The sequence below is a fragment of the Osmerus eperlanus genome, chromosome 6 (assembly GCF_963692335.1).
Source record: "Osmerus eperlanus chromosome 6, fOsmEpe2.1, whole genome shotgun sequence".
Taxonomy (NCBI): domain Eukaryota; kingdom Metazoa; phylum Chordata; class Actinopteri; order Osmeriformes; family Osmeridae; genus Osmerus; species Osmerus eperlanus.
This window is the reverse complement of record NC_085023.1, coordinates 2,853,948-2,869,509: the sequence shown is the minus strand read 5'-3', so window position 1 is coordinate 2,869,509 and position 15,562 is coordinate 2,853,948. Positions and strand designations below refer to the sequence as shown.

Below are 15,562 nucleotides of genomic sequence, written 5' to 3'. Positions count from 1 at the left end.
ATTATAATTCACATTCAAATATATTAATTATTTCAAAATATCAATATAGCCCAGAAATATAGACTGATTCTTCCACATTAGCAAGTCATAGTAGCCAGGAAACATGAGGATGAGCAGATTACTGTTGAAGTATATGTTAACTAGAAATGAGAAGGCTCTTTATGCACTTACTTCCCCCCCTTAAAATCCTTAAATAAAAAATTAGCCAGCGATAATCGAATGAAAAGATGAAGATTACACGTCCTGTTAATAGATGAAAGCCCACAGAGGCTGTTATCAGTCGTTTGCTGGGGTTCTATCCCATTAGCTAAACACAGAGGTGGTCATTAGCTGAGTCTACAGTGAGCGAGCGCTACAGAACAGGTCGTTCCACCGTCGGTTTTGTTGACAGGGATGCAGGGCTCCCCGCGTCTCAGTTTGTCCCGCGTCTCAGTTTGCCCCGCGTCGAGGGGAGAGGTGTGTGTTTCTGTAACGGCGCTCCATGCTTGTCTGGGAGTTGTAGACGCCTTCATCCCACAACAGAGGCAGAAGCTGCTGAGGAAGACATGAATTACCGTCCACAGTCCCGCACTAAGTCAGTGAGCCGAAGCCTCACCACCACACATCAGCTTAGTCGTCGTCCGTGACTACCGCGGTCACCGTCGTATTAAAGACCTAGTGATAGAAATATCCAGGAAAAGGACCTTGACGTCACGATATGAGAAACTATCTTAACGACCTAACTGCAGCAGCAGCACTGATGTAGGGAACCGCACATTCACACAGAGAGAAGTTTCTGGGGATCTCGTGGCTAATTTTGGATGTGCGTTTGTCAGGATTAAGCACATTAAACAAAGGCCGTGGGCTTCTTGTCATCACAGTCCCTCTAATCGGCCTTTCTGGGATCCCATTGTATTATTGAAAACTGAATGAGTGAACCAGTAGTCAGTAATTACGATACAAGATTTGCATCAAAAGACATTAACTGAATATTGGAGTGTTGTATTACTGCTGGTACTATTAGACACAGAGATTAATAGGGAACGTGAAGAAAGAGCATATTCATGACTTGCTTTGATGTTGAAAGATCCTACATCAACTTGGAAGAGAACAAAAATATTTAGATGTGATCATGACCTGTTTTAGGGTGTGTGTTTGTATGTATGTGTGTGTGTGTGTGTGTGTGTGGGGGGGGGTTGTAGATTGATGTGTGAAAATACATGTGTGTTTAGTTGATCATTTTAAATTTAAATCCAGCTTGTTCCAAGCAAAAGACTTCAAGATTTCAGAAGGGATTTTTCTCTCTGTGGTTAAGATCTCGCCAAGGGCTGAATGTTTTCACAGCTGATGAGCCTACAGACTTGATACCTGACGTGTCACAACAATCATGCAAAGAGGGCCTCTGAACCCGTGGAGCCAGCAAACTGCGCTGTCACTGGTCAGCCTCCCAACATCTGAAACACATCACTTCCTGAAAATCAGGAAGTCGGATGACTGTTACTGGGTGTCAAAACAAATCAAATGAAAATGGTTTTGGGTGGGGTAAACCTTTCTTACTAGAAGCCAATAGATGTGAACACTCAACCTAAAACGTTAAGAGTGGACAAAGGAACACTACCCAGTCTGAAAGAAGCACTCAGGGGAAGGAAAGGAAATAACTGTGGATCTTGACCTCTGAATATAGGGAGACGGTACGGAACACTACACTACACAATCCCAGAGATATAGTCACTAACTGAAGTCTGGAGGGAGAAGGACAGACGCGAAAAGAAGGGAGAGAGAGAGAATTAATGAGAAAGAGAAAGAAAGAAGTAGAGAGGAGAGATAGTGTGTCCACTTGAAGGAGAAAGAGCATTCTATGGTAATTACCGTCCACATTCACAACACGTATTTCTCGACCTGTGTGAATTTGAGTTGTGAATAGCCTGAGGTTGGTCAGTCATGGTGTTCACCGTGTGTCTTCCCTTCACAGAAACACTAAATATTCATAAACAGGAAATAAGGTTTTCCTGCGCAGAATCATGCCTGGGTTCATTGTAACTCAATCAGGAAAAAATTACCAACCATGATCTTTCTTTATCCCTGGGTGCCTACCAAGGTAGAGAACCAGATGTTAGGTACTTAAAGGTCCCATGACATGAACATTTCACTTTAGGAGGTTATTTAACATATGAGTTCCCCTAGCCTGACAAACCGGATGTGATGTAGTTAAATCAACATCTTTAATGGGTGTTCAAGGTAGAGAGCCGGATGTGAGGTAGTTAAACCAACATCTTTAATGGGTGTTCAAGGTAGAGAGCCGGATGTGAGGTAGTTAAACCAACATCTTTAATGGGTGTTCAAGGTAGACAGCCGGATGTGAGGTAGTTAAACCAACATCTTTAATGGGTGTTCAAGGTAGAGAGCCGGATGTGAGGTAGTTAAACCAACATCTTTAATGGGTGTTCAAGTTTGCCGCATAAGGACATCCTGATAGCTAAACATCTGTTTGAGGGAAGACTGTCTTTAGCCCTACACACACACAACAGAATGCTCCTTGGCCTTGCGTTGCCGGGTACACAAATAGCTAACAACACCTTGTTAGAATTCCTTATCAAGAGAATAATTAAGACGCATGCAACTTACATTTACATTTAGTCATTTAACAGACGCTCTTATCCAGAGCGTCTTACAGTAAGTATAGGGACATTCCCCCCGAAGCAAGTAGGGTGAAGCGCCTTGCCCAAGGACACAACGTCATTTGGCACGGCCGGATATCAAACTGGCAACCTTCTGATTACTAGCCCGACTCCCTCACTGCTCAGCCATCAGAACGCCTACGAGAGTCAGATGGATTTAATACATAGATAAATAGAACTTTAATACATAAATAAATAGAATGTGATTGTGCTCATGTGCTACAGTATTAACTTGAGTGTTGTTGCTAGTGGTATAGTTGAAACCTATTATGGAGATCAGCAGCAGGGAATTAGTTTAGTTTTGTTGTCATTTTTGTAACCGGAGGGAGGGTAGGATTGAATTGACACCTTTTATGGTTACTGTAGTTACGATTGATTGCAACACCTCTGTGTCCGTGGAAACACAGAGTTTGTGTGGGGAAACAGGTTGGACCTCTGGTGTGATTTCCCCTCTAAGGTTTCACAGCAGCGCCGATGACAAAAACAGAGAGCTGCTTGACCCTCAGTTAGGCTAATAAAGTAGTGACAACAACTGCCACCATAACAAGCCTCTCCAAGCTCCGGTGAACACAACAGGCCGATGATTGCAGTGGAGAGCATGATTGTAATTGAGGGGTCAACCACATCTCCAGGCCGAGTTTCCCTCTTAGCAGAGCAGGCTCCGAAGGTGTTTGGTTGTATACTTGTCCTCCTGTGCTAACACGAGACTATTGCTGTATACACCCCCACCATCAACGGTCCATCAGCACTCCCTGTCCTGAGAGTGTTAGTGTTAGGCAGGCTGTGTCCTGTACGTGTTGATGAAACACCTGACAGTCCTGCTCCGCTGGCTAATTGTGATGCAGATGAGCTCATCTGCCGCTGAGTGCTCCGATGCCAACATTTACCCAGAGCTGAGTCATCTGGCCGGGCTGCTATCACAGCGGTGGGGAGGCCTGTTTCCACAGCATCTGGACCTGCCAGCAGTCTCCAGCTCGGCCATCTGATTAATACGCAGCACTGCTTTTATTCAAACACTATCATAGTTCGCTTGAGGGATTCTGCGCTGTCAGGAGGGCCATTTGCAGAGGGCTGGGGTGTGGTGGCCTTTGGAGGCTGTTGGACCAGCCTGCTCTGCTTCTGTCAGGTTGGGGTTCCTGGCCCTGTGTGGTTTGCATCGGAATCGTGCATGTCAGTTTTGATAGTAGCATGTGGCTTTCACTACATCGTAGTATTTCGGAGTTCTTCCAGTTCCTGTTTTTATCTTATGGAAGACACTGGCCTGGTGTGTTGCCCTGAGCTATGTTATCTACAGCAGGGTGTTTGGGACTTGGTACGGCCCTAGTGTGTTGCTGTGTAGCAGTTGAACTGGGCTTGGTGGTGTAATTCAGACTGACTGCTGCATATTCTTCCACGTCACCCATTCTAGGACTCAACCCCCAGGCTATGGTTCCATTAAGGAATCTTCTAACTGTAAGATTAAGGAAACTCTGTTCTCTGGGAGAGAGGGAAAAGAAACAGTTCTGAAATGTCCAATAGTCTGATTTGATTCAACGCTGTTTTGTATTCTTTGTCGAATCCTTCTCTTAAAGATGCTTTAAAGTGGAATTGAAAATTAGTTTAAGTTCATCACACCACAGAAGAATGTGTTGTTAAACCTGACAAGTATGTTAAATTAGGCTTTGAAATTGTGAGAAAATCAGCAGTCTTCTCTGCTTGAGACTGGGGGGGCGTGTCGCCTGAAGGTGCTAAAGCTCCGCCCCTCGAATTTATAGAATTTAGCAACAACAGCAAAACTAGCTAAAGATATCAGAACAGTCCTACCTGCAGTCTCTGAGTGTTTTATGTGTTAATTACTTTGTCTTTGCATCATATCAGCTGAGTAACAGAATGCAGGTTATATAAAACGTCTGTGATCTGATGTAGATAGGTGGCTGTGACGTAGATAGGTTGGGTTTTTCCGCACCTAAACAAAACCTGAGCTGAAAATGTGTGAGAAACTGTTCAACGGTCCAACTCCACATTTCAGTGAGACAAGGTTTTAGAGCTTTGCACATGCTTTCAGCAACTCATTTCACACACATATAATGTACTGAGAAGCAAATCATGGAATTCTCATCTTTAAATTAGCCGTACGCTAAAACGACTCATGTGCATTGGAACACCATCCCATTGGGATACATGGGATCCGGCAATGTTTGTATCAAAAACATTCCTAGTTTAGAAGATTCTGTACCACAAAACTTGTTTTGAACACCTGCAGTGTAGATTTCAGGTAAGGAAGGAGGCGTCTTCCTAACATGCTGCTTTGTGAAGCTCCCCTGAAGATCTCCTCTGCTCAGACCTGATTAATGTCTGTCAGGATCCAGCTCTGCTGTTGCCCTGTTCCCCACTGAGAAGGCATCTGTGCTGCAACACTCCACAACATTCAGCAGCTTCATTATGGCCTCCTTTTTAAAGGGGAAGTAGGGACAGCTATGTCTGTGCCGCAAAGGTGGTTCAGGCGGCCATGCAGATTGGATCGCTAGGCTTGGCTTTGCATCTGCAAGGTTCTGTCCCCCTATCTGTCTGTCTGTCTGTCTGTCAGTCACAGAAGTCTTATTGTGAACCCATCCCCAAAACTTAGAACCTGTGTGTCCTAAGCTGTACTATGTGGATATTCAGTGATCTCTTCCTTAGCATGGTGGCGTGTACTTTCCCGCACCTCAGCAGTAAATCCTCCTGCAAATTGCGGCCTGCAGTATCACCAAGCCTTCCTGGGATGTGATGCATTAGCCCTGGTATGAAGACTATTCTCCCGGGGTCAATTACATCGATTCAGTAATTTGCCCAAAGACAACCGACTATGATAGAAGTCGTCTCCTGCGGAGGAGGTGAGATCCAGACAAGACAAAGCACTTTTCCATGCAGCACATTCAAACAAAGAAAGGTGCACTCCCTCGCAGTTCACCGAAATGGATATTAGCCAAACACATTCACGGTGGAAGAGAGGGGGTAAAGAGAGTCAGATATATATTCAGGGACAGTGTGAGAGAGAAAAAGAAGGAAAGAGAGAGGGAAAGACAGAGAGAGAGAGAGCAAGAGAGAGAGAGAGAGAGAGAGACAGAGAGAGAGAGAGCAAGAGAGAGAGAGAGAGAGAGAGAGAGAGAGAGAGCAAGAGAGAGAGAGAGAGAGAGAGAGAGAGAGAGAGAGAGAGAGAGAGAGAGAGAGAGAGAGAGAGAGAGAGAGAGAGAGACAGAGAGAGAGAGAGCAAGAGGTGGGAAGTGAAAAGATAGGCGGGGGACAAAAGCACAGGGAGAAGACAGGAAAACTGAAAGCGAAATTGGCACATTTGCAGCTTTTAAACAGAAGAGAGGATATTTCCTTACAAAGCTGTCAGAAACTGCATGGCCATCCCTTTTGTTGTTGCACTGCTGACAGATTAGTGTCTCCAAATCACAAGCGCTTTTTTTCGAAACGAGACTTGCTTGTCGGCGGTTTTTAACTCAGTGAACACATGGTGAGAGGAGGATCCAGAACTACGAATCAAACAAACCCAAAGACTCCTCCAAGACTCTTTCTCCTCTCTTTCTCCTCTCCCTTGCTCTGCTTTCCCCATCCAGACGGATCCCAAGGCTGTTCCAGCCCCAGCTCGAGATGCAAAAGTTGACGTTTCATTTCCGAGCCCCGCTGTTGGCCAGGGGTCATGCGCTACTTTCGCCAGCGCTCGGGAGAAGGCAGGTGTCAGGGAGCCAGACGGTGCATATGCAGTCAGCAGATGTCTGGGGTCGTGGGGTCACCGAGGTCCCTCCCATGGTTTAACCAGGGGGTAGCTGAGCAGTCTGGGTGCAAGCAAGGCCATGCGTGGGAGGTGTCTGGGAGCATCCAGATTTCACTTAGCCTTAGGTTCCAGTATTCAGGGTCTCCGAAGGTTGGCAAGTAGATGAGAGTCTCTGCTTTCCTCGTGCCAGCCTCTCTCAGTGTGGCGCGGGAGAGTGTTGATAAGTGCAGCTAGAGGAGGTATGAAGTTTTTTTCCGTCTTTTTTTTCACCGAGACTAACTTTAGCACATTAGCATTTCTGTGTGGAAATTCTCCTGTGTGGTTCCCCGGTACGTTTGGAGTTGTCACAGATTTGAGCGGCGCCTTAGAAAAAGCAAAGCCGACCCGAAATAGAAGTCGCCGCTAGAAAGCCCCACGTCTCTCTCCAGCGTGAGAGAGCTGCGGTCTGTTTGTAGAAGATGAGTCTTGCTTCGCTCCCGCTGCCTGTCTGACTGGTGCTTCTCAAACCCCATTCTTTATTAAGATGACTTCTCACAGTGAGAGACGTCCTCGACATGTTTCTGATTTCCGGCTCGGTTTAGTTTAGCTGCTTTTGTCCCTGTCAGCTGAGAGGGGCGGGTACAAAAGAAAAGGTTTGGGGGTTTGTTCCTGTTCCAATCATCAGCCCCGCTCTGCTGACACAATCAAACAGATTGTCATCTGAAAGTGGGCCGTGCAACTCAATCTGCTGAGAAATGTCCCCCACAGCTGAATGAGCACATTACTGAGCCTCTGTTTGGGAGGAAAGCCACTCTCTCTCTGCATTCCCTGACAGTGTTCGTCCAAACCTACTGGAACACAGGTACATTCCACCTCCCCGGCATGTTGGTTACGCTCTTTGGAAGCGGCCGCTGAGGACTGGAATGGGACTACGCCATGAAGAATTGGAGCAGTTTGATTATCTTTGATAATCAAGCCAAAATATCCAATATTCCAAAAGTGATATGAAGCCATTTAAAAGTCCCAAAGAGCTGAAACTGGGGAGTGCGAACCAGAAGATAATGAGCTGGTTATTCCAGCCTCGCCGCTCTGTCCTCCACACAGAACAACACAGACTGATCTGCAGCCAACATTTCAGACTTTGTGGGGCTCGGTTTCGTCGTTTCACTGGATGCACCATGTCCAAGCACTTAACCCACCCCCTCCCTCTACCCTCCTCCCTTCAAAAAGCAATTTATACTCCTCAGTCCAGCTAACGGAGAGCGATGCATGGTCACCGAGGCACGCTATGCTCGGGATCCGCAGAGATCCCGGCTCCGCCCTGCCCGCAGGATTCATGCAATGTTATATTTATGCCAATTTGCCCAGTGCAAATGGAAAGGCTTTAGGGAAAGTGTGAAGTACCACACAGACGTGCCTCGGCGGCAGAACTCATTTGGGTGTTGGGATTGGACTGAGCCGGGCTGAGCCTGGTGGGCCGGTAGTTAAGGCTGATGCTGCCACATTCATACAGTCTACGACCTCACGATGGTGATAGGATCAAATCCCTCGTCTGCTGTTGACGACTTAGCTGCTGCTTCGGGGCTGAAGAGAGGAGGGAGGATGAGAGAGGAGGGAGGATGAGAGAGGAGGGAGGATGAGAGAGGAAGCGTGAGGGAAGAGGAAGGAAAAGTAGTGGAGGGGAGAGAAGAGAAAAGAGGAGGGAAGATGAGAGGAGGGGAAAATAGAAACGAGCAGGGGAGAGTGATAGATTACAAGAGCAGCTTCTCTGTCTCTCTCTCCTCTCTTTCCCACTCTCTCTGTTTCTCTCCCTTTTCTCTCTATCTCTCTCCCTCTCTCTCTCTCCTCTCTCCCTCTCTCTCTCTCTTTCTCTCTCTCCCACTCTATCTCCCTTTCTCTCTTTGTCTCTCTCTGTCTCTCTCTGTCTCTGTCTCTCTCCTCTCTCTCTCTCTCTCTCTCTCTCTCTCTCTCTCTCTCTCTCTCTCTCTCTCTCTCTCTCTCTCTCTCTCTCTCTCTCTCCACTCTTTCTCCCTTTCTCTCTTTGTCTGTCTCTGTCTCTCTCCCTCTCTCTCTCTATGTTTCTCTGTCTCTCTCTCACTCTCTCTGTCTCTCTTTCTGTGTCTCTAATGTATTGTTCTACAGGAGTGGTGCAGGTTCATCCCTACTACTTCTACTGAGTATTAATTTGCCTGTGACAGCGATCCCCCCCCCCCCCCCCCCAGGAACCCAGGTGACAGCTTCATCTCAAGCCTTCTTAATGGCTCCTGGCTCCAAGCGTCTCACTCAATCCTCACAAGTGCTATAAAATTCATCAGGCAGGAAATGACTGCTCAGAGTGGCAGCTCTGCAGCGCCTCCGTCTCTGACAGACAGGACGGCATGCGTAGACCGTCAGGTCAGGTCCAGTCACAGAGACAGAAGAATGATGACTGGGGGGGGAGTGTGTGTTCCGTATGGAGCGTGTTCAAATTGTTTAATTGTGAAGTGTTTCGTGTTGGTAGCCACAGGTAGCATTGCTATGTTCATTACTGGGAACTTACCTTCACAGGGAACTGTCATCTTTCTCCTACGTCACTATCACGCTTAGTGTGAAGATAATAATGTATTTATTACTCAGCAATTATAACCCCATTATAAAAATCATATGTGGTTAATTACTCTTCTGTATTGATTATGGTAATTGAAAACAGACATTTGTAGTCTATAAATACAGATCCCAGATTCGTTTGGTATTTCTCTTTCAGAAATTGATAAGTATGAGGGGGACGAACTGAGGAAGGGTGGAGATGTGAAGAAGTACCTGGATATCATCAGCAACAAAAATATCAAGCTGTCAGAGAGAGTCCTCATCCCAGTTCAGCAGTACCCCAAGGTAAGGTCGCCGCTCAGCTAGGGTCACTGCTCAGCTTCTCATCTATCATTGAATCAATCAACAAGTCCCTCAACAAATGAATCAATCTACCAATTCCCGAGCAAGAAACCAATCAATCAATCTATCAATCTACCTGCTCGTTACAGGCACGATGAACAGGGGGGGAACACCATCAAGCAGACCTGACTAAGATCTGTCAGCATTGTGACGTCCACACCCTGGCTTGACGTTCTGAGCACCTGCTCTGCACTTGCAAATGAGTCACCCACCTCAGACACCTTCACCATTACCCTACCTCTACATCTCTCTCTGGAATATCAGGCAGGCACTCCGGCACCTCATCACATCTCAGAGCGTCGGTGTGTGTTATTATACCATGGTCTGGGTGAATACTCGATTCTGATTGGCTGCAGGGGTGTCCGTTAAGTCCGCTAAGTAGTTCCAGCAAAACTGTCTGTTCACTTTTCTAAATGATTGCGCTGGCTACATAGTATGCGCCTGTACAAAGTGTCTGAAATAAGTAGCCATAACAACAGGGACGTAGTCAAAGCCTCCGTTTACAATTTTGAAAGACTTTAAAGATCCCATGACATGCTGTTTTTGAATGCCTTTATATAGGCATTCAATAAATAGCCGTTCCAACAATGAGCTTTCCTCCGGACATGCTGTTTCTGTGTCTGTAGCCAAATTCTCTGTGCGGACTAGAAATTATATCAGCGTTGGCTAACGTTAGATTTCTATTTAAAAATATGGCAAGTGACCAATATGTCCATTATTAGATGATATTGTACACCTCGTCGGGCACTATCCCTTACTTATTTAATAGTGATAATGATTTCATTAAGGAGTTAGAAGCATGTAGGGCTTGTGATTGGGTTAGAAGCATGTAGGGCTTGTGATTGGGTTAGAAGCATGTAGGGCTTGTGATTGGGTTAGAAGCATGTAGGGCTTGTGATTGGGTTAGAAGCATGTAGGGCTTGTGATTGGGTTAGAAGCATGTAGGGCTTGTGATTGGCTGTGTCTGACTAGCTGGGTGCCTCTGCCGCCTACATCGGAACTGTCATCGTTCAGCAGAGAGATGGAGAGGCAAGAGGAGCGAGAGAGGAAGAGAGATGGGGAGAGGGAGAGAGATGGGGAGAGGGAGAGAGATGGGGAGAGGGAGAGAGATGGGGAGAGGGAGAGAGAGGGATGGGGAGAGATGGGGAGATAAGTAACGGAGAGAGAAGACAGACAGAGAGAATGACAGAACTGGAGAGGTTGATAGGACAGGTTGAAGAAAAGAGAGAGACAGATAAGGAGAAAGAGAGAGGGATAAAGGGAGGGAGGGAGAGAGAGGGAAAGGGCGAGAGGGAGAGAGAGGCAGAGGGAGAGGGAGAGAGAGAGACAGAGAGAGATCCTGACATTCTCCTGTCCTGGATGAGGAGGTCCTGCTCTGCTCAGGCTAATTGGCAGGTGCAGGACTGACGGACGGCAAGGGGGGAGGAGGGGTGGGGGTCATGTGGCCGGGGCAGTGTGTGTGGGTGGGGGGGGGGTCATGGTGGCCGGGGCAGTGTGTGTGTGGGGGGGGGGGGGGTCATGGTGGCCGGGGCAGTGTGTGTGGGTGGGGGGGGGGTCATGGTGGCCGGGGCAGTGTGTGTGGGTGGGGGGGGGGGGGGGGTCATGGTGGCCGGGGCAGTGTGTGTGGGTGGGGGGGGGGGTCATGGTGGCCGGGGCAGTGTGTGTGTGTGTGGTGGGTGGGGGGGGGTGCTGACCCTTAAACAGAGAAGCAGCCATCAGAGCATCCCTGCTGAAGTGAGATTCTGCTGCGTCATCCAGTTTGAAGTCATGGTTCAAGTGTGGATTCACTGTGCTGCTAATTGCTGCTTCTTGCTGGCCGTGCCTGGATGGTCCCTGAGTCAGAGCCAGCTCCAACAAGTACAGAGGATTTCATACCACTCACCATCCTCATTTATTCATTCAAATGAGATGCCACTGTTTGTGCTTGTGCTTGAATAGGACCTTAAAAAACACCCATAGTACCTTGCTATTTTAGTCAGAGTAATAGTAATAATAATATATTTGTTTGTCAGACCCCTTTATCCAAAGCAACACAAAGTATGGGGGGACTGGAAACCAAACATCTGGATCTGCAGTCAGATGCTCTGACCACTAAGCTATAGAGTGGCAGTTAAACAGACTGTATTTCAGGGTGGAACAAAACATGAAAGATTATAAAAATTATTAGATGTTACCTACATGATTCTCTTTACACTTTTTTCTTTGAATTATCGTTATCGTATCATATTAATATGTTTACTAACACTGTAAACGCTGTAAGCTTCAGTTCTGCATGTAGACGTAATAGAATGTAACAGGATGTAATAGGTCTGGATCCATTGACATTGTGTCTGAATCAGCTCCTACATAAATGTCAAGTCCTTCACAGTGCGAACACACAGACCCGTGATGATGGGTGTCAGGTTGGCCTGTCGTGTGGATCTAATCTCCAGGCTGATAGCAGAAAGTAATTAAGCCTTGAGTAGGGAGTGCTGGCTGGATCCCTGTGTTATTATGGACTCAGACTCAGTGCTCTTGGAAAGCCAGGAGAGTCAGTCTGCCTGTCTCTCAGGACGGGTTGCTGTCACCCTCATTCTCTCTCGCCCCCGTTTCTCTCTCTCTCTCATTCTCTTTCTCCCCTGTCTCTCTCTCTCTTTCATTCTCTGTCTCTCTGTCTCTCAGTATTTCAGTCTCTCTCTCTGTCTCTCTCTCTCTGCCTCAGCTCCAGTCCTGTAGCTCCCTGTGTCTTTGATGTTCTCATTAAAGTGGGTTGATTTTAATTTGCACATTTGCATGAAGCAGCACATGCTGTTCTTCTCTGTCCTCCCCCTCCCTCCCTCACCCCCTCCCTCCCTCCGTCACCCCCTCCCTCCCTCCCTCACTCACCCCCCCCCTCCTACTTTCTGATCTCTGTCTTGCTGTATTTTTGGAAGCTGTCCACAGAGACATTTTGACTGATTGAGTTACAGCCAGTTATTCAACAGTCATCTATTTCTGAGGTGGGTTTATATGGATGTACCTGGCTTTTTCCCTTAGAGTAAAGAGTGTCGGCTTGAATGTTATCTACAGAGTTTGTAATTAAGACAGACAGCACCTGTGTAATGTTACAATGTTATACCTACTATGTGATGTTGTTGTGGCCGCCACACTGTCTTCTGTGGAGTGATTCAATACTGTTGTTGAGTTGTTGCATCGTACCTGATCAATTACAGACAATTCCTTACCTTACTGGCCTTTACTAACCACTGTAATGCTGTTAGAAATGTATGCTTCTGGTCCTTGATTGTCTGCTGCACTCACTAAAGGCTGAAAAAAGAAAAGTCCGCTAATAGATTTTTATTGTTCTGTAAATTCCATGAAGGTTGACTTGGGTCATCGATTAGCACAGTGGGTGATTCCGTAGCTGTCTTCACTGTTGACAACGGTTATCTCGAGATATTGGCTCTGGGTAATTGACATACTTTAAAGACAAACTTGAAGGCCCTGTCAAGTTGTTGACAGGGCCTGGCGCCGTGCACAAAGAGAAAATAAATGAATAAAATCCAAAACAGTCACTACAATGTTCCCTTTTGGTGAGTTTGTCTGAATCTCCCATACAATTCTGAGGGTTTCCGAGAGAATGGGCTCAACATGCAGTTGATTGACAGGTTCCCATCTCCTGCCTTCAGGACCAGAGGAAGGGAGCCATGCAGATTGCGTAGGCGCCATTTTCACATGGACTGGAAGGAGAATTTGTTTAATTATGTTGATACTGATCCTTAAAGCGAATTAATTCATCATGGTATTCAGTCATGGCTTCAGTATCAGTTTAAACTGCTGTACAGAAATAAGTGCATCACGATTGAATCACTAAAATGACTTAATAGAGGGGGCCGAGTCTTCTTCAAGTGTACTGTTGAAGACCCTGCCTCCAGCTGTAGACCCACTGGCTCTCTGATGCATCTGCCTGTTCCATAAAAACCAGGGTTCACTAAAAATTTGCACGGTGTACCCCAACCACCCCTACTCCATCTCTCCATCTCTGCACTCCAGCTGTTCCAGGGAAAACAGCCAGAAAATGATTATCCTTTTTCATTGTGTGCGCCACACCCAGATTCCTGTCCAGTATCCTACACTTCATTTTCATCCAGTATAGTGTTCAATGTTGTCTTTTAATTCCACATAATTGTAATGCAGCACAGTGTTTAGTGTTGACAGCAGATGTAGATTATAGTCTTGTGAACTGTTGGCTGTCACTTCCAAATGAAGCGAACTGAAGTAGATGTGAAGCAGGCAGGGAAGTGTCCCTGGACTTACATCTCTCCCAGCCTGCTCCAGGTTAGGCCTTGCACCTCTCCCAGCCTGCTCCAGGTTAGGCCTTGCACCTCTCCCAGCCTGCTCCAGGTTAGGCCTTGCACCTCTCCCAGCCTGCTCCAGGTTAGGCCTTGCACCTCTCCCAGCCTGCTCCAGGTTAGGCCTTGCACCTCTCCCAGCCTGCTCCAGGTTAGGCCTTGCACCTCTCCCAGCCTGCTCCAGGTTAGGCCTTGCACCTCTCCCAGCCTGCTCCAGGTTAGGCCTTGCACCTCTCCCAGCCTGCTCCAGGTTAGGCCTTGCACCTCTCCCAGCCTGCTCCAGGTTAGGCCTTGCACCTCTCCCAGCCTGCTCCAGGTTAGGCCTTGCACCTCTCCCAGCCTGCTCCAGGTTAGGCCTTGCACCTCTCCCAGCCTGCTCCAGGTTAGGCCTTGCACCTCTCCCAGCCTGCTCCAGGTTAGGCCTTGCACCTCTCCCAGCCTGCTCCAGGTTAGGTCTGTGGGGGAGCACATAGAAAAATACATGGGCCACTTTCAAGTAAATGGACTTTAATTGTCAGCGCTGTTGTATAAAGGCTCTAAGTTCACGATTCATCGTGGATTCCATAATTTCATACTATAAATAAGCTATTTATTTGAGGTAAATTTCAAACTTAAATCTAATATATAACCAGGTAGAAAAGCGACACAGGCAGCTGCAACTGTCTGTAGCCACTAGAGCATTAGTCTATTGTTTATATTCGTAAGTTTTTGTAACTAATGTTATTGGTCTGTAGTTGCACTGCTACGAAGCCATCCAATAAAAGGTGAGTGAATATCTCTCACAAGGCTCTGCTATGGCCTGGGTGCCAGACGAATTTAGCCCGCCCACAAACAAATTTGGTCAGGAAGTTGGGTCTGGGGTCGCTCGGTAGGGGAAAAACTATGTCCGAACAAGAGCTGTTCGGACCAATCAAATTGTCAGGGCGGGCTTTATACGACGAAGGACAGATGATCAACAGTAACGTAATCAACCACATCACCAAAGAGCGCTTGGGTTGAATTCATTTTCAACAAACAATATTACATTACATTTAGCAGACACTCTTATCCAGAGCGACTTACAGTAAATACAGGGACATTCCCCCAAGGCAAGTAGGGTGAAGTGCCTTGCCCAAGGACACAACATCATGTGGCACAGCCAGGAATCGAACCAGCGACCTTTTGGTTACTAGCCCGATTCTCTAACCGTTCAGCCACCTGACTACTACTACACCTACTACGTTGCTCTGATTGGTTGTAGGTCTATCCAATTGAGCGAAGAGACATTTTTTGTCCGGGTTCGGTTGAAACACGCCCCATACTCACAGCCCAACGGAACGGTGTCAGACTCATATTCTGACTAGAATTATGAGTATGACAATGTCAGGCTACTGCTATGTAGTATTCAGTCCTAATTATCCAAAGTAGACAGTCAAAGAGACTGTCAACAGACTTTCAAGAACCTCTTTTCATGAAAAGCATCCAGAGGGTTCTTGCTGCATGACTAGGACCTGGACACATCAGAGAGAGAAGCTTAAGTCAGGCAATAAACACCCTCTTCAAGGAACAGACCCATGTCTGTGCTGTCGAGAAGAGAGGTTCCTTAACTACTCCAAACGACTCCTCCACTAAGCAGTTCATGGTATTGCACCAGAGTATCTTTGCAATCTTGTTGCATCGTACACTCTCTCCTGTTCTATCCGCTCTGCCAATTTATTTGCACTTCAGCAGCCTTCCTTCAATCTTAAATCTATGGGGGAAAGAGCTTTCTCTTTCAGTGGCCCTGAGCTATGGAACACTCTTCCTTTTACGATTAGAAATGCCAATACCTTGTTTAAGGTTGACTTTGAATCATTTTTTATTTGAGTTGTTATGTGTGGTTTCTGCTGTATGTTAGAAATTTTATGTTTAGTCTTTTTAGTTTGTTGGCATGGTGGTTGCTGTTTATTCAGTCTAGTGGTGCAAGAAAA

The 15,562-nt window shown here is 46.7% G+C and overlaps 1 protein-coding gene across 1 annotated transcript in view; it reads left to right on the top strand.

Annotated features, from left to right (window-relative positions):
* The window catches only part of khdrbs2 (KH domain containing, RNA binding, signal transduction associated 2), a 68,870-nt gene that overhangs the window by 1,223 nt on the left and 52,085 nt on the right, over positions 1-15,562 (top strand). Inside the window, exon 2 of the mRNA XM_062462998.1 lies at positions 9,119-9,246. Coding sequence (XP_062318982.1) covers positions 9,119-9,246 — 128 coding nt within the window. The remainder of the gene's footprint in view (positions 1-9,118; positions 9,247-15,562) is intronic.